The sequence below is a fragment of the Arabidopsis lyrata genome, assembly GCF_000004255.2.
Source record: "Arabidopsis lyrata subsp. lyrata unplaced genomic scaffold ARALYscaffold_3, whole genome shotgun sequence".
NCBI classification, from domain to species: Eukaryota; Viridiplantae; Streptophyta; class Magnoliopsida; order Brassicales; family Brassicaceae; genus Arabidopsis; species Arabidopsis lyrata.
Genome location: NW_003302553.1, coordinates 607892 through 632799, shown reverse-complemented (window position 1 = coordinate 632799; position 24908 = coordinate 607892). Strand labels below are relative to the sequence as shown.

Here is a 24908-nt window from a genome sequence, read left to right as displayed (position 1 = left end):
TTAGATACATAGAAATGTAGTTTGTGTATGTTTTAATAATATTACATACATATTTGGGTAAGTCTTAGGGGGTGTTATTGGTTTGTGATTTAAATAGAGTTTTAATGACTTTAATTGTTATGTAGAATCTGTTGTTATTCCATCAAGATTTTGTTAAACTCTCGTAAAATTTGGTGTTATTAGTTTGTGACTAGTAAAAAATCATTTAAAATCCTAATGAATATGGTGTTATTGGATTAAGAGTTTTATAAAGTCATTAAAATTTTTGTGTTATTCAACTAAAACAAAACAATCTATGATTGTTAATGACTTTAATTATTGTGTTATTGGTTTATGATTTTGTACACTTTTCTTTACAAAATAAAGTCATGGAAAGTATGATTGAAATATTGAGATTGTTTGGGAGACTTTACAAGATTATAGAAAACTAATCAACAAGACTATTGAAAACTCTCTAACAATTCTTCTAAATCTTTCACTTTTTCACTTTCTATGATTTTATTAAAGTCATCAAAACTCCATTTCAATCACAAACCAATAACACCCCCTTATATTTTTAAGAGCATTTTTTATAAGGTTTTAAAAAAGAGTATTTTTGAAAAGTGGCATTGAAAAAGTAGCATCTTTGCAAAAGCCCCATATAAAAATATAAGTTTTAAAACATTTTTTAATAAAATAAAAACAAGTGTTAAAAATTTAAATTATGTGTAAACCATATTAAACCTAAAACACCTCTTAGGGGTTTGGATGTTGTGTCTAATTAGTTTACACAAAATTTAAAAATTTAACACTTAATAGAAAAACCTTAAAATTTTAATAGTAATATAAAAATATAAGTTTTAAAACATTTTTAATAAAATAAAAACATGTGTTAAAAATTTAAATTATGTGTAAACCATATTAAACCTAGAACACCTCTTAGGGGTTTGGATGTTGTGTCTAATTAGTTTACACAAAATTTAAAACTTTAACACTTAATAGAAAAACCTTAAAATTTTAATAGTAATATAAAAATTTAAGTTTTAAAACATTTTTTAATAAAATAAAAACAAGTGTTAAAAATTTAAATTATGTGTAAACCATATTAAACCTAGAACACCTCTTAGGGGTTTGGATGTTGTGTCTAATTAGTTTACACAAAATTTAAAAATTTAACACTTAATAGAAAAACCTTAAAATTTTAATAGTAATATACAAATATAAGTTTTAAAACATTTTTAATAAAATAAAAACAAGTGTTAAAAATTTAAATTATGTGTAAACCATATTAAACCTAGAACACCTCTTAGGGGTTTGGATGTTGTGTCTAATTAGTTTACACAAAATTTAATAATTTAATACTTAATAGAAAAACCTTAAAATTTTAATAGTAATATAAAAATATAAGTTTTAAAACATTTTTTAATAAAATAAAACAAGTGTTAAAAATTTAAATTATGTGTAAACCATATTAAACCTAGAACACCTCTTAGGGGTTTGGATGTTGTGTCTAATTAGTTTACACAAAATTTAAAAATTTAACACTTAATAGAAAAACCTTAAAATTTTAATAGTAATATAAAAATATAAGTTTTAAAACATTTTTTAATAAAATAAATACAAGTGTTAAAAATTTAAATTATGTGTAAACCATATTGAACCTAGAACACCTCTTAGGGGTTTGGATGTTGTATCCAATTAGTTTACACTAAATTTAAAAATTTAACACTTATCTTAAAAAAAAAATAGAAAAGGAAATTAAGAAAGAAATACCTTTGCTTGTGATTGACGAAACACAAGGTTTTCATGTGATGTCGTCGGACGGTCGGAGCCATGGAAACAGAACCAAACACATATCATGATTTGGTTCTCTACTCGCTCGTCGCTCACTGTCCCTGTCTTCTTGATATCCTCTATCCCGCTTTTGCATCCTTCGCCGTCCTCGTCAGCATCCACCGCCGAGATCTTTGACCGTGTGAAATTAAGAGAGACTTGACATGAAATCGATCTGGATTGACTTAAGATGTATTCACAACAGAGGATGGAGATGATTCACGAAAAGAGATGGTTTCTCTGCTCCGATCAATCTTACGGATGAAGTTAATTGCAAAGATAATCGGTTTTTGTTATTTCTGGTTTAGGGTTTCGAAGAAGAAGAGAGAATATAATGGAGATTTCTCAAGGAAGAAGAGAGAATGGGTGTATTTATAAGTAACGTTTGTTCAATGAAAAAAGGAAATTTCAATTGTTTCCTTTTCTTATTTGAGTTGCAAAACCAAAAAGGAAATTTATCACAACGGTAACTAAAGATTCTCCTAATCTCGTATTACTTTTAGAATCATTATATACAACACCAATAATAAAACAATCTTGATAATGCATATCCATAACTTGGTATGGATTAACGCTTTGTACTAAACAATTTCAACAAAACCACAATCTAATCTCTTTTGGTCAAAATAATATCACTCCTAAAAACATCATAATTTGTAACTGTCAAAAACTTCAGATCTTTGACGCAAAATTAACAAACAATGAAAGAAAAACAGAGAAGAAAAGTGAAAATATTATGAGAAATGTTGTGTTCTTTCAAAGCTGAGGATTGCGTTTCATTGAACCTCTATTCATTTCTTCACTACTTGAAGCAGAGGATTTAAACCATACTCACTTGTTCCACCATATTCACTGCTTTGATATTCTTTATTCTCTAACGCCAATTTCTTGAATTTTTTCATGTCTGCGGTGTACGAGCTTGCGTTATACTCTGAGCTCACGCTTCCGGGCCTCAAATACTTGCTTTGTCCTGGTCTTGTTCCTTCACTTAGATCATCCATTGACATATCTCCTTCTAGTGCTCGTACAATCTTTCATCAATACACATGTTTGAAGATTCATTAGTATGTCACATTTATCATCAAGATTAACTGTGAGTGAAAAAAAAAAAAACAAAAGAATCAAGAAGTGGTATGAGTTTTTGAACCTGGCTCATCTTAGGCCGTCTTCTTGTTGAGTGTCTGATTGCTGCAGCTGCACAAGAAGCCATTTGAACCATCTCTGGATGATTGTAGTTTAGCTCTAGACGCGGATCTGCCAATTGGTTGTAATCACCATCTTGAGCTGCTTTCAAACACAAAGGCCTTGCCTGCAACAACAATAGCAAGTTTTGTTTCTGTTTTTGCAATTGTTTTGGGATTAAACAAGAAACCGAAGAGGCGGAGACCGACTTACCCAGTCTACCAAGCTATATTCCATTTCTCCAGTTAGATCCACTGGAGGTTGTCCGGTTATGAGCTCAAGAAGCATTACACCAAATGAGAAAACATCGGATTTGTCGGATAAATCTTACCAGCTTCACAACCACTGCATCATCATCTCCACAATTGCTGCCATCAGTCACAACCTTGAGACCAAAGATGAGTATTTTCGAGCTAGAAACCGAATACATTGAGAAGTAATTGGTCGAGCCAACGATTTTAACCGAAACACCGTGGCTTAAATTCAACAAAACCCCAACTTTCTGATCGAATTCGATACCCTTTTGATCACAAATCACTTTGGCTCTCACAAAGCATTTGTTTTTCCCTTCCCGTAAACCATAGAACCTGAGAAGAAGACGAGACCCACCACGATAAGGACCAGCAACGATAAAGAAGACACGTGGGGAGGCTTCGTTACCGGAATCGTCGTTGGAGTTAGGATTCTGGGAGCGGAGGAGGAGAAACGAAGCAGAGGAGCAAGGAGAAGGGATTAGGGTTTGTGGGTATGAAAGAGAAGGAGTAGAGAGAGGGGAGAGAGAAGGGTAAAGAGAGATGGATGAATCAGATAGAGTTAGGGCAAGTGAAGAGGAGATTGGTTCGTAGAGTATCGATGAAACTTGAGGAGAAGAAGGAGAGAGAGATGGGTTTGGGAGATCAAGCTTTGATGTTCGGACAATCGCCATGAATTGTGTAGCTTGTTGTTGTCGCTGTAATGACACCTTTTTGCATCTGATTGGGTCGGAGAAAACACCAGAAGAATCAAAGTTAGGATCTTTGGAGATCTCTGCTCTTCGTGTTCATCAAATTTTTATTATTATATAGTTTATCTTAAATACTTTAGAAAGATTCATTAAAAAATAATTATTTTCTTAGATTGCTTCGAAATATAAGCGATATTAGTAAATAGTTATTTGAGCCCAGTAAAACTCAATTGGGTTGGTACCATAAAAAAGTTAACTTCATCGCAGGTTTTATAAAGCCTCTTAAGGCCTGATAATTCTTTATTTAAAGGCCCATTAAGCCTATATAAGAGATTTGGTGTAATCTGTAATCACTCCTATAGTTTATCAGATTCGCCCTAATCAATATTTTCTATCAAATAAAATTTTCATATTTTAAATAAAGTACTACGATTATTAGGAGACTTTAGTTATATAATCGCTCAAAATACATAGGATACACTAAGGACAAAAATTTTGGGTCAACGTATAGATATTTTATTTATATATGCATAATACATCAGTGTTTGTATGTGTTAGGATCTTGATTAGATTACTAGCTCCAAGATATTAGATGCTTCCTTAGCAAGAAACAAATCAACCTTAATTCAAATGATTAGTAAACCAAAATTATAAAGTCGAAACTGGCTCTTGATGCGTTGCACCGGACAAGTTTATAATTACGGATACTATCTTTTGAATCATCCAAGACCAAGATACGGGTTAATGATTCTTAATTGTGTTTAAGATAATTAAAGTTGTTAATTAAGCCATATCATATGGTAAAACTATCATGAATGTGGTGTTTTTTCTTTTTTTCTTTTATATTTTAGTTTGTTATCTTACCTTTAAATTTATAAATAATTAAATGGAAAGTGAGGGAACAAGAACTACGAAGACCACTACACAATTGTTCAAGAGTGGTGTTCTATATGCTCATAATATATCTATTTTTGGTAATATACAACTGTACAAGTATGTGTTTGTCTAGTTGAACATATATAAATATAACCAAAAGAATTTGACATGCATATAACAAATTAACAATATTGATACGTTCAAAATGTTCTGTTTTTGAAGCATGGCATAAGGAAAATCGGGATATAATATATTCGGGGAGGCAAAACAATTTCCAAGAATTGATGCGCTGATATAATACTAATTTGTAGGTTTCGGTGTTTGAACAGTAGTTAAGTAAAAATTAATTTAAATTTATTATATAACTAAAAGAATGGAAAGATTGAGTTATATATGAAATGGTTAAGTGGAAACTGTGTGAAGCAAGGGCCAGGTTCAAGTTACGGCTGATTTGGTGATGGAACACGAGGAAAGACATGTGGGATTATGTTTTGGCCATGATATTTAACTTTTATGTAAGCTCACAATCGCAAATTTCAAGTAATTAACAATCTAATCTTGCTCCAATTATGTTAGGTTCGATGAAGTCCCATATACATCATCTTTGGCATTTCGTGTTCAATAATTTCTTGTTTACGGTGAGGAAATCAAATCCACTTGTGCATTTATATGCACTTTTGGCCACTTTGAAATTCATACGAAACTATGTATTGATCTCTGATAAATTTGTTTTCAGTTTTAGATGCATCGTGACTCTAAGAAGTCATAGCCATTGAAAATATGCATAGTAGCTACTTTTATCAGTTACTAATAAGTTTTTTGTATAAGCGCCAACGTATATTACAAGTTAATTTATTTATATATAAGTTTTGCCAGCTATTTTTAGCATAGATAAACTAACCAAATGTTATAAAATGATCGTATTTTATTTGCGAGTAAAAATGACTCCAGGCATCCACATTTGATGGGATTTGTTCATTTCATTTGAAGCAAAATGGCTGTAGTTGTACTGATTCTACTGAATTGGTCAATGTGTTCACAAAAAACAAAAGTTATATCTATCAATTAGGGGTGGGCACAAATCGAATATCCGGGATTTTGGTAGTATTTGTGATTCGATTTGCTTCGTCCGAATAATTGGTTTTCTGATTCGTATTTGCTTCGTAAATAACCGAATATCCGGCTGTCCGAATATCCGTTAAAATTTGAACTATTTGCCGGATATTCGATTTGTTCAGTATAAATCAAAAAACAATTATAAAAATAAAACAAAAACATAAAAAATGAGAAATTTAATCCAAAATAAGTACTATTTCATTGAAAAAAATATTTCTTCTTTAATTATTAAAAGTAATAGTTAAATAATTAATTTGATGAACATAAACTTATAAAATTTACATATAAAAATAGAAAAATGATTAGTAAATATCTGTAATTATCTATATACATATATATATATATATATATATATATATGTTCATGTATACCGAATCGGAGCGAATATCCGCATATTTAAATTTTAGTATTTGTTATTTGCTTCGTTTTTAATGAATATCACTTTTTAGTATTTGATTTGCTTCGTAAAACTTCGGATATCTGGATTTTTCGAATTGAATAGAACCGAATAACGGATCGAAGCGAATCTGACGAATATTTTGTCCAGCACTACAGTATCAATCCCCAAAATAGTCTGTTCAAACGAAAAAATTAGTCAAATCTTAAGAGGCCGTAATTAGATTTCAAGAACTTTACAAGACTTGCTTTCAATTCAATAATACCATTTTTATTATTTAAAATATATATTAACATTTTTCACTTATTAGTATAGTGGATAAAAGAAAATCTGTTTTGCAACCAAATGGCCGACCAATGTATCTTGGTTGGTGTATGTTCACATTGTTATGTAAGGTTTGGTGACGTGACTCAACCATAGAAATAATAATAATTTGCTCGAAATTATTGTTTATATGGTTGATCCATTAGAGATAAATTTAAGACTCTATTATTAATTGTTTATTAAGTTAATGTACAATGCCGACAATAATTTCTCCCTATAAAAACTCATTCGAACAAGTATCTTCCCAATCAAATAACTCATCTTCCAAAGCTCTCTTCTCTCTTCACAAAATCACACTCTCTTAACATTTTAGAAGATTCCTGCTTGGAAAGAATCTAAAACAAGTTTTTCGAAGGATTCGTCGTATAAAGTCTCACCATCTTCCTAGTCTTTAATTTGCTATACAAGCATTGTTATATCAACTGGTTTCTTATGGACACAACTGGATATGGAAAGCATCATCATGAGCTTGAGGAGAAAGGAGAAGAAATCACAAAGTAGAAGACTCGGGAAATATCTCAAAGAACAAAAGGGGAGGATCTACATCATTAGAAGATGTGTGATGATGCTTCTTTGTTCATGTGATTAATTTATTTATTACGATACACATAAAAACACATATACATACACATGTATATGTGTTTGTTTTGTCCGATATGTAAATACATAGTGAAGTTGAGCAGTTATTGATGATCAATATTCAATAGTAATATATATATATATTCTCACCTTGTTATTCAATAAGAATCATCCATTACATATACATTCATAAAGTACACTCACAACTATTCTGATTATATGCACCAGTGTCCAGTGATAGTATGTAATCAGGAAAATAGAGTCTACATGAAGTTTTGTAATCCTCTTTCATTTATGTGTTATTTTTAACTTAAGTGTTAAAAATTCAACAATTAATTAAAAAAAACCTTTAATTTTTAATAGTAATATAAAAATATAAGTTTAAAAACATTTTAAGACAAAAAAAGACAAGTGTTAAAAAAATTAAATTATGTGTAAACCATTTTGAACCTAGGACACCTCTTAGGGGTTTAGATGTTGTGTCTAATTAGTTTATACAAAATTTAAAAAATTAACACTTAATAGAAGAACCTTAAAATTTTAATAGTAGTATAAGAATATAAGTTTTAAAAAAAAACTTTAATAAAATAAAAACAAGTGTTAAAAATTTAAATTATGTGTAAACCATATTGAACCTAGAACACCTCTTAGGGGTTTGGATGTTGTGTCCAATTAGTTTACACAAATTTAAAAATTTAACACTTAATAGAAAAACCATAAAATTTTAATAGTAGTATAAGAATATAAGTTTTAAAATATTTTTAATAAAATAAAAACAAGTGCTAAAAATTTAAATTATGTGTAAACTATATTGAACCTAGAACACCTCTTAGGGGTTTGGATGTTGTGTCCAATTAGTTTACACAAAATTTAAAAATTCAACACTTAATAGAAAAACCTTAAAATTTTAATAGTAATATAAAAATATAAGTTTTAAAACATTTTTTAATAAAATAAAAACAAGTGTTAAAAATTTAAATTATGTGTAAACCATATTAAACCTAGAACACCTCTTAGGGGTTTGGATGTTGTGTCTAATTAGTTTACACAAAATTTAAAAATTTAACACTTAATAGAAAAACCTTAAAATTTTAATAGTAATATAAAAATATAAGTTTTAAAACATTATTAATAAAATAAAAACAAGTGTTAAAAATTTAAATTATGTGTAAACCATATTAAACCTAGAACACCTCTTAGGGGTTTGGATGTTGTGTCTAATTAGTTTACACAAAATTTAATAATTTAATACTTAATAGAAAAACCTTAAAATTTTAATAGTAATATAAAAATATAAGTTTTAAAAAAAATTTTAATAATAAAAACAAGTGTTAAAAATTTAAATTATGTGTAAACCATATTAAACCTAGAACACCTCTTAGGGGTTTGGATGTTGTGTCTAATTAGTTTACACAAAATTTAAAAATTTAACACTTAATAGAAAAACCTTAAAATTTTAATAGTAATATACAAATATAAGTTTTAAAACATTTTTAATAAAATAAAAACAAGTGTTAAAAATTTAAATTATGTATAAACCATATTAAACCTAGAACACCTCTTAGGGGTTTGGATGTTGTGTCTAATTAGTTTACACAAAATTTAATAATTTAATACTTAATAGAAAAACCTTAAAATTTTAATAGTAATATAAAAATATAAGTTTTAAAACATTTTTTAATAAAATAAAACAAGTGTTAAAAATTTAAATTATGTGTAAACCATATTAAACCTAGAACACCTCTTAGGGGTTTGGATGTTGTGTCTAATTAGTTTACACAAAATTTAAAAATTTAACACTTAATAGAAAAACCTTAAAATTTTAATAGTAATATAAAAATATAAGTTTTAAAACATTTTTTAATAAAATAAATACAAGTGTTAAAAATTTAAATTATGTGTAAACCATATTGAACCTAGAACACCTCTTAGGGGTTTGGATGTTGTATCCAATTAGTTTACACTAAATTTAAAAATTTAACACTTATCTTAAAAAAAAAAATAGAAAAGGAAATTAAGAAAGAAATACCTTTGCTTGTGATTGACGAAACACAAGGTTTTCATGTGATGTCGTCGGACGGTCGGAGCCATGGAAACAGAACCAAACACATATCATGATTTGGTTCTCTACTCGCTCGTCGCTCACTGTCCCTGTCTTCTTGATATCCTCTATCCCGCTTTTGCATCCTTCGCCGTCCTCGTCAGCATCCACCGCCGAGATCTTTGACCGTGTGAAATTAAGAGAGACTTGACATGAAATCGATCTGGATTGACTTAAGATGTATTCACAACAGAGGATGGAGATGATTCACGAAAAGAGATGGTTTCTCTGCTCCGATCAATCTTACGGATGAAGTTAATTGCAAAGATAATCGGTTTTTGTTATTTCTGGTTTAGGGTTTCGAAGAAGAAGAGAGAATATAATGGAGATTTCTCAAGGAAGAAGAGAGAATGGGTGTATTTATAAGTAACGTTTGTTCAATGAAAAAAGGAAATTTCAATTGTTTCCTTTTCTTATTTGAGTTGCAAAACCAAAAAGGAAATTTATCACAACGGTAACTAAAGATTCTCCTAATCTCGTATTACTTTTAGAATCATTATATACAACACCAATAATAAAACAATCTTGATAATGCATATCCATAACTTGGTATGGATTAACGCTTTGTACTAAACAATTTCAACAAAACCACACTCTAATCTCTTTTGGTCAAAATAATATCACTCCTAAAAACATCATAATTTGTAACTGTCAAAAACTTCAGATCTTTGACGCAAAATTAACAAACAATGAAAGAAAAACAGAGAAGAAAAGTGAAAATATTATGAGAAATGTTGTGTTCTTTCAAAGCTGAGGATTGCGTTTCATTGAACCTCTATTCATTTCTTCACTACTTGAAGCAGAGGATTTAAACCATACTCACTTGTTCCACCATATTCACTGCTTTGATATTCTTTATTCTCTAACGCCAATTTCTTGAATTTTTTCATGTCTGCGGTGTACGAGCTTGCGTTATACTCTGAGCTCACGCTTCCGGGCCTCAAATACTTGCTTTGTCCTGGTCTTGTTCCTTCACTTAGATCATCCATTGACATATCTCCTTCTAGTGCTCGTACAATCTTTCATCAATACACATGTTTGAAGATTCATTAGTATGTCACATTTATCATCAAGATTAACTGTGAGTGAAAAAAAAAAAAACAAAAGAATCAAGAAGTGGTATGAGTTTTTGAACCTGGCTCATCTTAGGCCGTCTTCTTGTTGAGTGTCTGATTGCTGCAGCTGCACAAGAAGCCATTTGAACCATCTCTTGATGATTGTAGTTTAGCTCTAGACGCAGATCTGCCAATTGGTTGTAATCACCATCTTGAGCTGCTTTCAAACACAAAGGCCTTGCCTGCAATAAAGAGCAAGTTTTGTTTCTGTTTTTGCAAGTGTTTTGGGATTAAACAAGAAACCGAAGAGGCGGAGACCGACTTACCCAGTCTACCAAGCTATATTCCATTTCTCCAGTTAGATCCACTGGAGGTTGTCCGGTTATGAGCTCAAGAAGCATTACTCCAAATGAGAAAACATCGGATTTGTCGGATAACTTTCCACTTGATGCATACTATAGAGCTAAGTATCTGAATCAAAGAAAATGTTAAAAACAAGTGAAAGAAACTAAATAAGTGTGAATGATTTAAGACATTTTACAAAGCGGCCAGGTTCAAGTTACGGCTGATTTGGTGATGGAACACGAGGAAAGACATGTGGGATTATGTTTTTGGCCATTATATCAAACTTTTATGCAAGATCACAATCGCAAATTTCAAGTAATTAAAAGTATAATCTTGTTCCAATTATGTTGGGTTTGATAAAGTCCCATATACATAGTGTTTGGCAGCTTTTAGGCATTTGAGTTTTTACAAGATGCTTTCTTAAAGGTACACTATTTTAATTCTTGGTAAGAGTTTTGTAAATAAAGAGCAATAAATGTTAGATCACTCATATAATGAATTACATGCCAAAGGGAACAGCCTAAACTTTCTCTGGCCAACTTTTTTGAATCACCTATAATGAATTAGGCTTCGATTTGAGCAGGAGCAGGCAAAGGTTTCTCTAAGGAACATTTATCAGGTTTCATGGAATTGAAAAGTTCTAGAACTTCTGCATTGCGACGGATATAACTTGGGGACATAGACAGCAAATCCTGAGCTTCACTATGCCTTGCAGACTTCAACATAGCTTCAAATACACGCAGAACCATTGAATTAGATGGAAACTTCTTTGAAGTCACGGCCTTCAGAAAAGCGAAAGCCTCTGCGCTTGTTCCACTATTCGATAAATAATCCATGAACGGGTCCACGAAAGGAGGGAACCCGTGATTTTTCATCATAGGTAGAAGACTCAAAGCTTCTTCAAACCCACCATCTCTTGCTACCTTCTTCATCAATAGATTCCTGACCATGATTTTGTATGTACTGTGCCAAGGTTTCAACTGATTTTGTTTCACTAGCTCGGTGAAAAGCTTGTATACATCTCTTGCCTGAAAACTGTTGCAATAAGCAAGTACCAACTTCTCAAATGCATAACCTGCATAAGAGACTCCCTCTTTCCCAATCATCTTATTGAAACACTCTGAAGCTTCTTCGAGATCTTTAGCATCACAGTGCCCTTCAACTAAAGATGCCATTGCTTTGTCATCTAAATGATTTCCAGAGGCTTCCATAAAGTTCACAAGTTCGTTTGCTTCATCTTTCTTGCCCTTACGACTAAGTCCTGATGCAATCACACTCTGCAAATCACCGCTAGGAACATAGCCGCCTTCGTTCATCGCTTTCAACACCTCATTGCTCTGTCCAAACCTATCAACGCTTCTCAAAGACTTGAGGACATGTTGCAGCATAGAATCCGGCACAACGTTGCCATTACCAGTATAAGCTTTCACAGTTCTTGTAAACAAGTCCATGTCCAATTTCTTTGCACTGACAATTTTCTTGAGCAGTAAACTGCAGCAGTGTGGGGTGGGTGTGTTGCTACCCGCCATTGCAAACTCGAACAATTCGACAGCTTCTTTAATCATTTTAGTCTGACAGAACCTCGCCGAAACCCTAACATAAGTCTCCATTTCCATCTCGTAACCAGCACTCCTAATTTCCTCTATAATGTGCTGAAACCTATCAAGAAACTTCTCTTTCCCTAAGACCCTGGCCATAGCATTATACGTCTTCTCATCATGCTTAAAACTGCCAGACTCATCAATCCACCTAAAGAACAACAAAGCTTTCCTCGGATCCACGTCAAGTTTTTCCAACACCATCTTCACCAGATCAGTTTTAAACTCGAGCTTCAAATCCCTTAGCTGTTTCTCCACATCAGCACTCCACACTTCCTTCATCACAATCTTACACACCCTATTGCAAACCTTATCCACCGAATTATCCATAGAACCTGAAGCAAAAATCTCTTTAAGCCTCTCCAAATCACTTTCCAGTCCATCTTTCTGAAACTTGTCACCCACTTTGTTCCTAACATTAGCTGAAACACCATGCCCTTTCTTCTTCATAGCATCAACCAATTCCCAAAATTCATCAACAAGTCCATTAACACCAAGAATACGCAGCATCGTGTTATAACTCTTGGAGGAGAGTTTTCGAGGATACGCCTCCAAAACCCACTTGAAAAAACTTCCCGCAACATCAGGGCTTGATTCAAGTTCCCTCAGAACTCTCAATGCTAATTCATGGCTAATCACAACATCATTCGAATCCAGCTCTTTCCTAATATCATCCTTAGCACTCAATCTGCTAAAAATATCAATCACAACCGTCTCAGCAGGAGGTTTCTCTTCAATCGCAGGATCAGAAGAAAAGCTTCGGCTAACAGAGCTCGTCAACGGCGATCGCAAGGCAAGAAGGCACTGTCTTTGTTGCAAAGCTCCAACTTCAAAACGTTCAGGGAGGAAAGAAGAGAAAGATCGAGTCGAATTGGAGATTACCTGGAACTGGGAGTGATGAGAAAGAAATGGATGACTAGACGAACGATAACTCCGAAAAAGTAGCAACCTCCTCCATTGATACCTCATCCTTTCTTTCAATCTAAGATACAAAAAACACTAGTGTTTGGTTTGATTTGATCAAAAAGTTTGGATTTTTACGAATGGGAAAGATGGAGCAGCAATGGCGCAAGCAAGAGAGAGGAAATGGATGTTAGGGCTTTAGACTAAACCTCTGAGCAAGACGGAAGGGTCGACTGGACTTGTTTTTAATATGTGGTCCTCAAACCTTTTTGAAGTTTTTATTTCTAGCCACAACGTTTTCGATTTTTGACCTGATCAGATTTACGATTAGGTAAATGTCTTCTTGATCCAATCATGTTTTCTCATTAAATTCTCCAATGTTGTAAATAATGTTTCTTAGAATGTAGTAAATTTTTATTCACCTAATGTTCCAAATTATCTTCATTTCGGATAAGATATTCATTGTTTGAGTGATCTAATAATATCCGTTGAAGTTGTTACTTTATACTAGAACACTGAACCCTCTCATAATTTTGACATTAAAAAGCATACTTTTTATAAACTAGATAGGTAAGATTACATAAACATCCAAAATGACACCAAGAAAATAACATCAGAAATGAGAATTAAAACCCCCAGTTTATTAAAACACAAGTCGAAGAGGGGAATTAATTAGAAAAGAAGTCCAAGGTGCTTGCTTAGTGGTTTTTGTTCATGCCGGTCTTGTCCTTGACGACATCAGCAGCTCCTTGTGCCTTCTCCGTCATTTGTTGTCCCGTCTACAATTCATAATTTTGGATTTAAACTTCATTATTATGCTTTCTACTACAAAGGGGACAAAATCAATTAAAATGAAAGAATCAAAATTGAACCTGTTGCAAGGAGTCCTGAGCTGAAGCAGCAGCATCCTTGGCCTTGTCCATCATTCCACCTGCCTTCTCCTGTATATATATTCACATATTTTTAACATAAGATCATAATTAATTTTCGAAAAAGATTTTAGTATAAGGAAGGTTAGAGACCTTAGTCTGGCCAGTGGCTTGACCGGCTTGGTAGCTCATGTTTTGCTTGTTATCCATTTTCTCTCGGTTTTGCGTACACTTTGAATTGATGCTTTTTGATTGATTGTTGTGTTTGATGATGAGAAAAATAGTGGAGTTTTGGGTTGCTATTTATAACCCAGAGACGTGCTTGGGAGTCTCCACGTGTCGAGGACACGTGCATCGGTTCGAGAAACTTGCCTCACTCGGTGGCTAGTTTTAGCATCCACGTGTTGGTTAACCGTTTGACCAGGACATAAAGGGTTACGTACGTGGTTCTCTCGATTTCTGATCCCAAACGACATGGTTTTATTTGACTTAGGCTTGTATTAGATTTTGAGTTAAAGAGGAACGAATGACTCCTCTGTTGCACGATAATAGGATTTTGAGTGAAAGAAAATGTTTTCTTTCTTTCCTTACGCAACGTTTTATTTTCTTCATATGTGCATATATAATAACTAAAATTGTCAATTCAATAACATAATTACTTTAGTTTTTAATAACCTTTTCTTAATTTAACGGGAAACGTAATCAATGACAGATTCAGTTTCTAAGAATGAAAACAAGAAATTACGGTTTTGAAGGTTTTCTTTTTACCACTAATCAACTACAGTATTCATAGATGATAGGACTATAGGAGTCATCATTCTTCTGTTAAAATTAAACTACATTTTAGTTCGTACAATTTAGATAATCATCTCTAAAAAACTAAATTAGTCATGCAAGTGGTTCTGTATTTTGTTGACAACCAAAATTTTGTAATGTTTAGAAATATTATTACACACATTTGCTACATAATGGCAATCACGTTTATTCTTACGAATCGTTTAAAAAAACAAACATAATAGTAAAAATCATGGCAGCAATATTTCAAAATAATAACATAAAAGTCTTTAGGTATCATAAAACCACTATTAATAAAGTAGAAAAACACCAATTCACTTGCTTGTGAAGGAGACGAACTCAAACTTCACAAGTCATTATTAATAAGAACATAGTTTTTTAAAAAGAAAGAGCAAAAACAGAAAGCTCGAAAATAGTTATTAGGAAGAAAATTCTGCTAGATTCCCTCGTCCTTCTCGTCCTCGCTGCTGCAGCTATTGTTGCTGCTCCATTCACACTTCAAGGTAGATCTAGGCGATCCACAGTACTTACCAAGCTTCTCAAACGTCTGATACATCACTGTTCCACTCTCTTCTCCTAGAGACTCGAATGTCCTCTCTCTGCACCCATAGTCTTCCAAGTCTACACTGATCTCTGGCTTGTATGCGTTCACTCCAACGCTCGAGTGCACAGCTACAGAGAATTGCTTGGGCTCGAAGCAAGAGAGTACCCTTGTCACCAGCTGGCTCAGGTCAATAGTGTTGAAGTCGTAACCCACAGCTTCAAAGCTAGCGTAGCTAAACCCATCTTCAGGGGTCACATGGATCGTGGAGATTGCATCCCCTTCAATTGAGTTCATAGAGTAGCCACAGGGCTCGAATTCAAAGTCGCAGATCTGGGACTGGGGAAGGATCTTTCGGATTCCAGAGTTGTCAGTCATTGACCCAGTCTTGTCAGCTTCATTCTTGTAGAAGACAGAAGCTTTCTCTCTGTCCAGACCAGTCATGCACATCTCGAGAGTGTAGACATTGTTGTTGCAGTTGCTGGAGTCCTGGGCAGAGGCAGCATAGACATGCCATTTCTTAGTCTCATCATCATTGCCCATCAAGTAGGCTACGCTGTTCAAGCCCAGCTGAGTAAAGTGCCCATCAAGAACAGAGACTTCTTCAGAGAAGCTGCGGTGAGGGAAAGGCTGGCCTCCGGGGCAGAGGAAGGAGCCACGAGTGTACTTCACAGACTTGACACTCAGAGAGAGCTCACCAGCCAGCTTTAGAAGTGGTGGGATAGAGAGGAGGAGCTTTGTGGTACCGCAAGTCTTGATGATGACTTTGTAGGGGTAGACAAAGAAGCTGGACTCAGAGAGTACGTAAGAGTCCAATTTATCGTTGGAGAGAGAAGAAACGATCGTGCATGCAGCAGGTGTAAGAATTTCATCAAGCTGAGACTTGGTAAGAGCACGGAGTCCCAGTCCCTTGGAGTCTTGAAAGATGCTTGGCTCAAAGAAAGTAACCTCGAGCCGTTTCTCGTAACCTTCGAAACCGATTGCAGATAAGGCCATCTCGCCTTGTTGTGTGAGCGACAGGACTTGTAGTAGGAGGAGAGAACGATTGGATCCGGGAACCAGCAGAAAGGGAGCTTTGAAAGAAGAAAATTATAAACTGGAAAGTAAAGAAAGCTATAACTATATTAAGAAGATCGGTGCACGCTGGTACTCAGGATGGCCTCTTGGAGCACTGCAACAAAAGTAAAAACATTGTTAAGAAGAGACTATAATGGATATTGAAGAAAATCAGGAATAGAATTATAGAGGAAACTAACGTTAGAGTAGACAGAAGATTTGAATTTCTTGATTCCACCGTTTGGACGAACGTCTTCAATGCTGTAACCGAGGGGAGCTTCGTAACATAAGGAACTACTACTGCTGGACTTCTTTTTACCACCTTTCGACTCCATCATAATCTCATTCACGCTTTTCTGTATTAGACAAAACAAATCCAAAGGAAAAAAAGGTTAGATGATAATAAACACACCAGGTATTTAAAGATCATCCAACAATGTTTATCAGACCATTACGAATCTATAAACAATAAGAACCATTCCATTTTCAGTTATAGATCTCGAATGAACCAATTATTAGAGCAGATCCATAGCTATGAACAAAGCGTAAGACAACTCGTATTCATACATGTAACAAAACATAAATCGAAACCTAAGTCGTTCGTTTCAGGTACAAGTCAATCAAAACATGCATGCGAATAGCAATCTCTCATACCAAGACCTAGGACGATGTCTATTTAACCTAGGCTGATGAGTCAATCGTGAAAGATTACTTACATATAAATGAAGATCGATAGATCAAGATCGCGAATTATGAATTCCTTGTTTCCAGAAACCCCTTTTTCCAGATATCAAACGAAACCCTCAAACCTGAAAATCGGAAAAAAAAAAAAAAAACCAGAATTCAACGATTAAAAAACATTATCCTCTACCACCGAACAGATCTACGAAAGAGATAGAAAACGCAGATCTACAATTGAAAAGAAACTCACCAGATAAAGATGAATTCAGAAAAACGCAAGCTTTTGAACAATTTTCGAAAAAGAGAAACCCTAAATTTGAGAGAAACGATTATAAATGATGATTTGGTAATGATGAAGCAATGAGATGCGTTCGTGAGGAGGACAAGAAAGGTCAGAAAGAGTGCCTTTATATAAGTACTAGGGTTATGCTCTTTGACAATTACGTATTTGACCTTATACCTTTTGCGTTTTATCGCGTGAAGCTATCTGAGCCGTTGATTATTTCCAATTTGCCGTTCCGAGGTTTTTACCAAAATTACCCTTAAACCCCTTTATTTACGTTGGAATCGGGTGGTGCGGGCATCTCGATTCCTGACCGCAGATAAATAGCCAACAATTAACAATTTATTTGCTTTTTCCTTTTTTTTTTTGGTAAGGATTTATTTGCTTTTTCCTTTCGCCGCAAGTAGAATTATTTTAATTTTAGAGATTTGTTTCTTTTTTATATTTTTTGACATTATCTTCTACGGAACAACAAAATATAAACAGAGATGGGCCAACACGCTATATTAACCAACCATATAATGACACGTGTTATTAAGATACGTGTGCCGTTGAAGCGGACAACTCGAGGCGAGCTGTCACGTAGCGTAGCCGCGGTGGGCCTAAAAGAATCAAATTCTATTTCTCAAAGGCTCTCAACTGCTCCACTAAATGACAAAATTGGGCCTCCCCGTGACTCACTCATGACTCATGTCCCACCTTTAGTCAAAAATCAACAAATTAAAAATGTATCAAAGCAAAGTAGTAAACCCAATTAATATTGAGTATTGTGTATTAAAAAAATGAGAGCCTTTGAGAAATGATTTACTTTTATTACTCAATATTAATTGGGACCTTAATGAGATTATGAAAAAAAAATGATTTACTTTTCACATTAATTAGACTTTTCTAGGAACACAGGTCTATACATACATTAGCTGCTAGCTGGAGCTTGCTTTCATTTCCACGAAATTGCTAAAAAGAATGAGAGAGCTTCTGATAAGAAATTCCCACCCAACTTGACAAATATGATGAAAAAAGAATATATTCCAACAAGAAAAGATAAGGATGACAAACGAATTCGAATCCAACTTCTGCTTCTGGTTTGGTTCAGGTTATTGCCAACCAGTTTTCAATTCCTACGGTTGAACCGGTTTGGCATTATTCTTCTCATACTCCAGTTTCAGTTCTTCCAAACGCTTTGATACCTGCAATGAACAAAAAATCACATTAATGCCACCACACTTGTTGATTAACTCAAGAAGGCTCAGAGAGTTTTTCAAGTATACCAGCAGATTTAACAACATCAATGCCCTCAATTGTTCACTAGAAGTTAATCATGTCGATATCGTGAATCTGATTCTTTCATATCTCTCCCGAGTTATCATAGAAATTTAACTAGAACATTAACTTTTCGAAAAAGAAAGAGAACCTTGATAGGGTAAGCCAATGGAAGCAAGGTATCCGGATTCATTGCATCTTCCGGGAAAGTTTTCAGAGCATGTATTAGTTTCTCAAACGGTAATTTTACCTGCAGAGTTAATATGATACATTTTTTTAAAAGCTCGGTTTTGCGACATTAACTTACAGCTCATTAAGGAAACTCACTCACCAACTCATCTTGGCAATACTTCAGCAATGCTAAGCTCACTTTGAACACGATTTTAACACCCTTAAGAAACAATGACCAGAGAATAGAATGAGACTTTGATTACAAAATATATCGTCAAAAGAGATTTTAAAGATGCAAATTTAGTTACCTCAGAGAGAAACACATCCCATATCCGTAGAGCCAAAGGGAAAGGAAATGAATAAGAGAAGACGGTGATGAACCATTGACTTGCATACATACTTGGAGTAATCATTTCTTGAGTAAAATGTTCTCCGAGCTTCGGAATTAGCTCTTTTACCAAGCTTTCTAACTGAAACAGGTATTGCTGTACAAGGGGAAGCCCTGCCTACATTACACACAAACCACTGACTCTTAAGAATAGATGAAATGTATATTTTTGAATCAAAGACATTAACTTTTTCAAGCAAGGAACGAACGATACAATAGCCTTTTATATTGGATAGTTCATTCATGATCAATGATAAAAAAAACTCACACCAGAATCGTTATAAACATAAATCGACAAAGAAATTTTTAAAACATGGTCACAAGCTCTAACTCATGCAGAAAATAATGTTTTGTTTCTCAACTATACAACATTTTCTTGCAATCTTCCAATGATTAAAAGACTTACGTGATACAATCCTTCCATTGGAGCATGAACAGCTCCTTTTAGTAATGCAACTAATAACCAGAACGCGTCTTCTTCGCTCATATACAGAAGCAACAAACCCGCTATAAACCCCATCCCCTGCAGATATAAGAATCAGAATCTTAGTACCATACTAAAAGAAAAATGAGAAACAAGGGAAATATCTAGAGGATAGACCTGAACATATCCAACATCTCTGTCATAAACTGAGTACGCCTTAAGGACATTGTACAACGATCTTTGCCCGGGTCCATGTCTCTTCTGAAAGAAAACATGTGATGGGAAAGTACGGGATATGTCTCGAATGATATCAAGCTCTGATGCCGATGTTTCATAAATCACCAATTGCTGCATAGGAAAATCGTTAGATGATCAGAATATATGACTAGTAAAGTAAACAATATAACGGTAAACGGCAAAATTAATTACCTCATAAACACCAGGATTCATTAGCAAAAGGTCCCGACTTCCTGAGATTAACTGCCAAACAAGACCTCTTAAGCAATCCGGGATCCCTTTTCGTATACGCCTTCTGACAACATTAGGTTTTCTCCTGACATAATGCTTCCAATCACTACCTCCAACCCCAATCATCTTCCTCCATTTTCTCACCTTTCTCTCCTCTCTATAGATAGCCAACAACAGAAACACACTCTCATTCTTACCATACTCTCTCAGAAATAACTCGAATTCAATATCTCTTCAGGACATACCTGTCATGGTCAGTGGATGATGTAATTCTAGACTTGCTAAAACGCTCAGGCGAAGAATTGCCATGTTCTTGCTTGAGAAACCCGAATCTATCCACGGGAACATGAGAAGTGACTGGTGCTGATTCACTGCCATTTTCGGTTCTTTTTCTACTCATTCTCTACTAACCTGAAGAGACTCCTCCTAGCATTGGTTTCAGTCTCCTTCTTCACACAAGATTGTTGATCAAGCTGCCTAATGACACAATCACAGACACTTGAGAAAACATTCCAATATCCCCAAAAGATAAAATGAATACCATCGCCACTAATATTAACAGATTCTCAAAGTGAAATCCTAAATCTAGTAACTTTGATTAACTAGCAAAGATGCTATATTCAATCTGAGCAACGTGATGATCAGTTCTAGAAGACGACCCACAAACTTCAGAGAAACAGTTGAAAAAATCTGAGCAAATTAAGACTCACCTACGTTTAGTCAGATCAAAAGATTCGAACCCCAATCCTCGATGAGCTAAGAAAATAATCACTTTCTGGATATTTTCGAGATTAGAATTGTTGGAATTCGATGAAGTTTGGAGATGGAAATAAGAAGATAACCAAAACGTAAGAAATACAACGTTGGATGGAGATCACATCTGGGAATTCATTCAGTGGTGACTCAATCTTTGAATTTTTCATCCGCTTGAAGAAAGTGATCTTTTTTTTTCCTTACCGGAGAAAATAAATAAAATCAAAGTGAAGCCAGCACGAAACGACGCCGTCGAGATTAAATGGTTATGCCAACTTGCTATGTTTGGTGACATCTAAAAGATTCTATTTTCTAATTTTGGGTAATTAGAGGCTTTATCACGATTAAGATTTTTTGATTCATAAAGTTTGAGGAACAAAACAATTTCAAAAATTCATTAACTATTTTTTATAATAAGCCCAAAAATACACACAACCCAATAGCTAAAAAGCCCATGAAACGATTTATAAACGCCCAGTGCTTCTTCATACAGTTTATATTATTAATAAAGCCGTAAGATCAAAAAATATTCAGCTGTCCTGTGTTTTTTTTCCTTTCAATTTAATAGAGTCATCACCGTGAAGACGAAAGCTTTTCTAATTCCATCTCCAGTTCCAATCTTGTTCACGAGCATGACACCTTCGTCTACTCTTGCGCTTGGTGTGTTTTCTTAGGATTTCGATTTTTTGCACAAGAATGATCGACGCATGATTCGGATTCCAGGAAAGAGAATCTATGGCTACTTTCAATGTTCTCTGTAGCAATCGATTTCAAGGATGATCAAGTCTCTGCGGTTTCTTCTTTCCTTACAGCTTTCAGTCTTTCTTGAAGTTTCTTGCTTTGTTCGAAATTCACCTTCCGCTTCACAGCTTTCTGCAAAGATATTGTAAAGATATCATATCGTCTCTAAGACAATGTACTCCACCCCAGCGAAAGGAAAACTTGTTGGCTATTAGTAATTTACCTCTTGGCGGAAACATCGATCAAGCTTTACTTTCAGCTCTGTACATTCTCCGAAGAATTTCCCAATCGGATGATCTATATGACACTTTTGAAATTCCTCAATTATCTAGCAAACATATGACAAACAGAAAGAATTAGTAAGAACAAGAGAATAGATCAAATTGAAATCTTTTGAAAGGTTTGCTCTTTCCAAATGCAATTATGTAGCTTGTTTACAAAGACTTACTAAACCTATAGATTAACAAACATAGGAGTTATCACATACTGTACATTGTATATATTTACAAAATCTCTCATCTCATTTGCATGCAGCTCTAATACATTGTTATAATCAATGACGCTTTCACAGAGGATTGAAACTACAAAATTGAGTAAACTCTCACCTCAAGACACATTGGATGTCTATGTGGTGTAAGTGGAGGATGCATCTTTTACTTCTTCTGCAAGAAAAAAAAAAAAAAGAAGCAAAATCTGAATGGCTTGTAATGTGCATTAAAAATCAGATCTTTCATTTCTCTGCTAAAAACACATAAGGAAATTACTGCAGGACCAATCAAAAACCCTTATACTGAAAAAGCAAGAGAAGGAAAGATTTGGATTTTTGTATCATACTAACAAGTCAAAAGTCATTCTAATCTGAAAATTTCGGATCTCAATTTAACAAGGAGGAGAACCACAGGATTTGAAGAGAAAATCGGTTCGAAAATCATTAAAATCGAGATTCAAAACAAAACCTAATCGAAGAAGAGTATAATTACCTTGATTGGGGTATCTATAAGCAGAGAAAGAGGATTTGTCTCGAGCTCAGAATCAATGGCGAAGAGAAAGACAGGATGAGTCAAAATGACGTTCATAGAATAGAGACGGGTCAAAATTCCTCGATGAGAATTGTTGGAATTCGATGGAATTGAAGAAGATAACCAAAGCGAAAGAAATACAACGTTGGATGGAGATCACATCTGGGAACTCAAACGCGTATGTTATTATGGTGGTGGTGACTCAATTGTACCAAATCTTTGAATTTTTCATCCGCTTGAAGAAAGTGATGTTTTTTTTTTTCCTTACCGGAGAAAATAGGGAATATGAGTCCAGCCAGAAAAATAATAATAATTCAAGTGAAGCCAGCACGAAACGACGACGTCGAGAATATTATTTGATTAAAATATGGTTATGCCAACTTGCTAAGTTTGGTGAGAACTAAAAGATTTTATTTTTTTAATTGAGTACCATTTATTAATAAATTTGCAGATTATTGGAGGCAAGTGTGCAGGAGATCTCTAGCGATGTACAATTATAGCCGTTCGCCAGGATTCTACGCAGAGAGAGAAGTGTCCATCAAAAGCATAAAGAATGAGGTGAAGGAGGTGAGTATGAAGAAGAAGGGGAAGAAGGTGTCGTCTGTCGTGGAACTAATAAGGATCAGAAGAAATTGTTCGTTATAGAATCGTCTATGTAACAGTTCTCATAATTTGCAATAAATAATAAATCCAGACGTTAAAAAAAAATTGAGTACGATTTTGGGTAATAAGAGGCTTTATCACGACGATTATGAATTTATGATTCATAAAGTTTTAGTGCATGTACATAGTTGATACTATGTGAGTATCATTAACAATTTTTTAGTATTAATTTTAATGTTTATTTATTATTTGAGATTTTTTATGATACTAGTGATAAATCTGTTTCCAGTGGTGAGACCGATATCGGTATCATTAATATATAAAAAAAAATATTTGCAAAATCGATTATGTATTGGATTATGTATTTTGCAAAATTATTTATATCATTCATATAAAAAAAATTATTTGCAAAATTATTTGAACATGTTTTACAACTCAAAACACCTAGGGGGTGTATTGGATTATGTATTTTGGAAGAGTTTAATATTTTTTTGAAAGCACCTGTTATTGAATTAATGATTTTGAAATGCATTCACAAATCTCATGTTATTGAACATGGAATTCACTTAAAAAGATTCAAAGTCATCTAAAATCACTTGAACATATAGTGGCCTGATTCAAAGCAAGCTGAAAGTACTTTATATCAAGCTGAAAGATTCAAAGCAAGCTGAAAGTACTTTATATCTTGAACATATAGTGGCCTGATTCAATCGTCCAGAGATTAGAATTTTCACTAGAGGATACATAAACCAGAACCCTTGTGAGATTGGAACTCAATAATTTGACATCTCCGAAATCCACAAGCCAGCACTATAAATAAATAAAAAAACACTATGGAATCTATGATTCAATCTTACCAAATCACCAATAGAATTCACTTCCATTTTTTTATGAAAACCCAAATAAAAGTCTCCCGAAACTCCTTAAAATTCACATAAGTCCCACAAAATCTAAAATCTACCAAATGACTTAAAATCTTTGATCTAACTTTAAATGTTACGAACTAAACGATCCAACAAAACAATGTATTTGGATTCTCAGAAAAGAAGATTCCAACAAACCTGAGATACAGAAGTCTCTGTACTCTTGGGAGCTGCTAATAAAGTAGCTGAAGTTGAAGAAGATCCATTGATAACCGGGAAAACGGCCATTTTCAACCCCAACTATTTGGGGGCGGGTTTTTCCAACCCAAACTAAGGCCCCCCGTCAATTTCTACCCAAACTCAAAACTAATTCAAATTCAAAACCTAAACTAATGAAAATTAGCCGATTTCAACACGACAGAAGACGGTGTTAGTTCGGGATTTAACGGCTGCTGAGTCAGCGATATCGTGGCATTGACGTGGCGGAAAAGCGGCCATTTTCAACCCCAACTATTTGGGGGTGGGTTTTTCCAACCCAAACTATTTGGGGGCAGGAAAAAATAAAACGTCGTCGTTTTCACTGACGTGGCTTCTGGTCAATGAAAACGACGACGTTTTATTTTTTTCCCCTTCAAACAACGAAACGACGTCGTTTTAATTTTGGGGAAAAATTAAAATTAGGGTTCTTCATTTTCTCTCAAAACAGAAAAAATGTTCGTCGATTTTATGAATTCACAGGCACTGTAAACGGAATCTGAAAGA

The 24908-nt window shown here is 34.0% G+C and overlaps 7 protein-coding genes and 1 long non-coding RNA gene across 11 annotated transcripts; 1 reads left to right on the top strand and 7 right to left on the bottom strand.

The window, feature by feature from the left end:
* Positions 1–2279: 2279 nt before the first annotated feature.
* On the bottom strand, positions 2280–4107 carry LOC9320389 (proline-rich receptor-like protein kinase PERK5). The gene is made up of 3 exons (XM_021033801.1): positions 3208–4107; positions 2960–3121; positions 2280–2843 (listed from the first exon to the last, which is right to left on the bottom strand). Exons 1-3 carry the CDS (start codon positions 3280–3282, stop codon positions 2604–2606), a joined length of 477 nt encoding a protein of 158 aa, XP_020889460.1. The 5' UTR covers positions 3283–4107; the 3' UTR covers positions 2280–2603.
* Positions 4108–6519: 2412 nt separating this feature from the next.
* LOC9318302 lies at positions 6520–7360 on the top strand. Its single transcript, XM_021033398.1, has one exon. The coding sequence runs from the start codon at positions 7099–7101 to the stop codon at positions 7237–7239; it is 141 nt and encodes a 46-aa protein (XP_020889057.1). The 5' UTR covers positions 6520–7098; the 3' UTR covers positions 7240–7360.
* A 2573-nt stretch (positions 7361–9933) lies between these two features.
* LOC9318301 (pentatricopeptide repeat-containing protein At3g02490, mitochondrial) lies at positions 9934–13441 on the bottom strand. Its single transcript, XM_021031233.1, has 3 exons — positions 10712–13441; positions 10466–10627; positions 9934–10349 (listed from the first exon to the last, which is right to left on the bottom strand). Exon 1 carries the CDS (start codon positions 13295–13297, stop codon positions 11294–11296), a length of 2004 nt encoding a protein of 667 aa, XP_020886892.1. The 5' UTR covers positions 13298–13441; the 3' UTR covers positions 9934–10349; positions 10466–10627; positions 10712–11293.
* A 321-nt stretch (positions 13442–13762) lies between these two features.
* Positions 13763–14463, bottom strand: LOC9318299 (stress-induced protein KIN2). The gene is made up of 3 exons (XM_021031262.1): positions 14254–14463; positions 14104–14172; positions 13763–14010 (listed from the first exon to the last, which is right to left on the bottom strand). Exons 1-3 carry the CDS (start codon positions 14308–14310, stop codon positions 13930–13932), a joined length of 207 nt encoding a protein of 68 aa, XP_020886921.1. The 5' UTR covers positions 14311–14463; the 3' UTR covers positions 13763–13929.
* Positions 14464–15139: 676 nt separating this feature from the next.
* On the bottom strand, positions 15140–16854 carry LOC9320388 (S-adenosylmethionine decarboxylase proenzyme 1). Its single transcript, XM_021031245.1, has 2 exons — positions 16693–16854; positions 15140–16607 (listed from the first exon to the last, which is right to left on the bottom strand). Exon 2 carries the CDS (start codon positions 16430–16432, stop codon positions 15332–15334), a length of 1101 nt encoding a protein of 366 aa, XP_020886904.1. The 5' UTR covers positions 16433–16607; positions 16693–16854; the 3' UTR covers positions 15140–15331.
* A 1449-nt stretch (positions 16855–18303) lies between these two features.
* LOC9320387 (ecotropic viral integration site 5 protein homolog) lies at positions 18304–21138 on the bottom strand. Of its 4 annotated transcripts, none has more exons than XM_021031249.1 (9): positions 20878–21138; positions 20413–20644; positions 20129–20324; positions 19877–20047; positions 19682–19798; positions 19196–19393; positions 19048–19107; positions 18868–18966; positions 18304–18643 (listed from the first exon to the last, which is right to left on the bottom strand). In XM_021031249.1, the coding sequence occupies exons 2-9, from the start codon at positions 20565–20567 to the stop codon at positions 18575–18577; spliced, it is 1065 nt and encodes a 354-aa protein (XP_020886908.1). In that variant the 5' UTR covers positions 20568–20644; positions 20878–21138; the 3' UTR covers positions 18304–18574. The 4 variants fall into 4 exon arrangements, with proteins under 4 accessions (XP_020886908.1, XP_020886910.1, XP_020886909.1 ...); XM_021031251.1 differs by having other exon boundaries at positions 20413–20640; XM_021031250.1 differs by having other exon boundaries at positions 20882–21138.
* A 166-nt stretch (positions 21139–21304) lies between these two features.
* On the bottom strand, positions 21305–22940 carry LOC110229959 (COX assembly mitochondrial protein 2 homolog). The gene is made up of 4 exons (XM_021031261.1): positions 22642–22940; positions 22267–22323; positions 21885–21989; positions 21305–21793 (listed from the first exon to the last, which is right to left on the bottom strand). The coding sequence occupies exons 2-4, from the start codon at positions 22309–22311 to the stop codon at positions 21701–21703; spliced, it is 243 nt and encodes an 80-aa protein (XP_020886920.1). The 5' UTR covers positions 22312–22323; positions 22642–22940; the 3' UTR covers positions 21305–21700.
* Positions 22941–23939: 999 nt separating this feature from the next.
* On the bottom strand, positions 23940–24420 carry LOC110229960. The gene is made up of 2 exons (XR_002333252.1): positions 24345–24420; positions 23940–24016 (listed from the first exon to the last, which is right to left on the bottom strand). It is a non-coding gene; the product is annotated as an uncharacterized LOC110229960 (long non-coding RNA).
* Between the last annotated feature and the right edge of the window lie 488 nt (positions 24421–24908).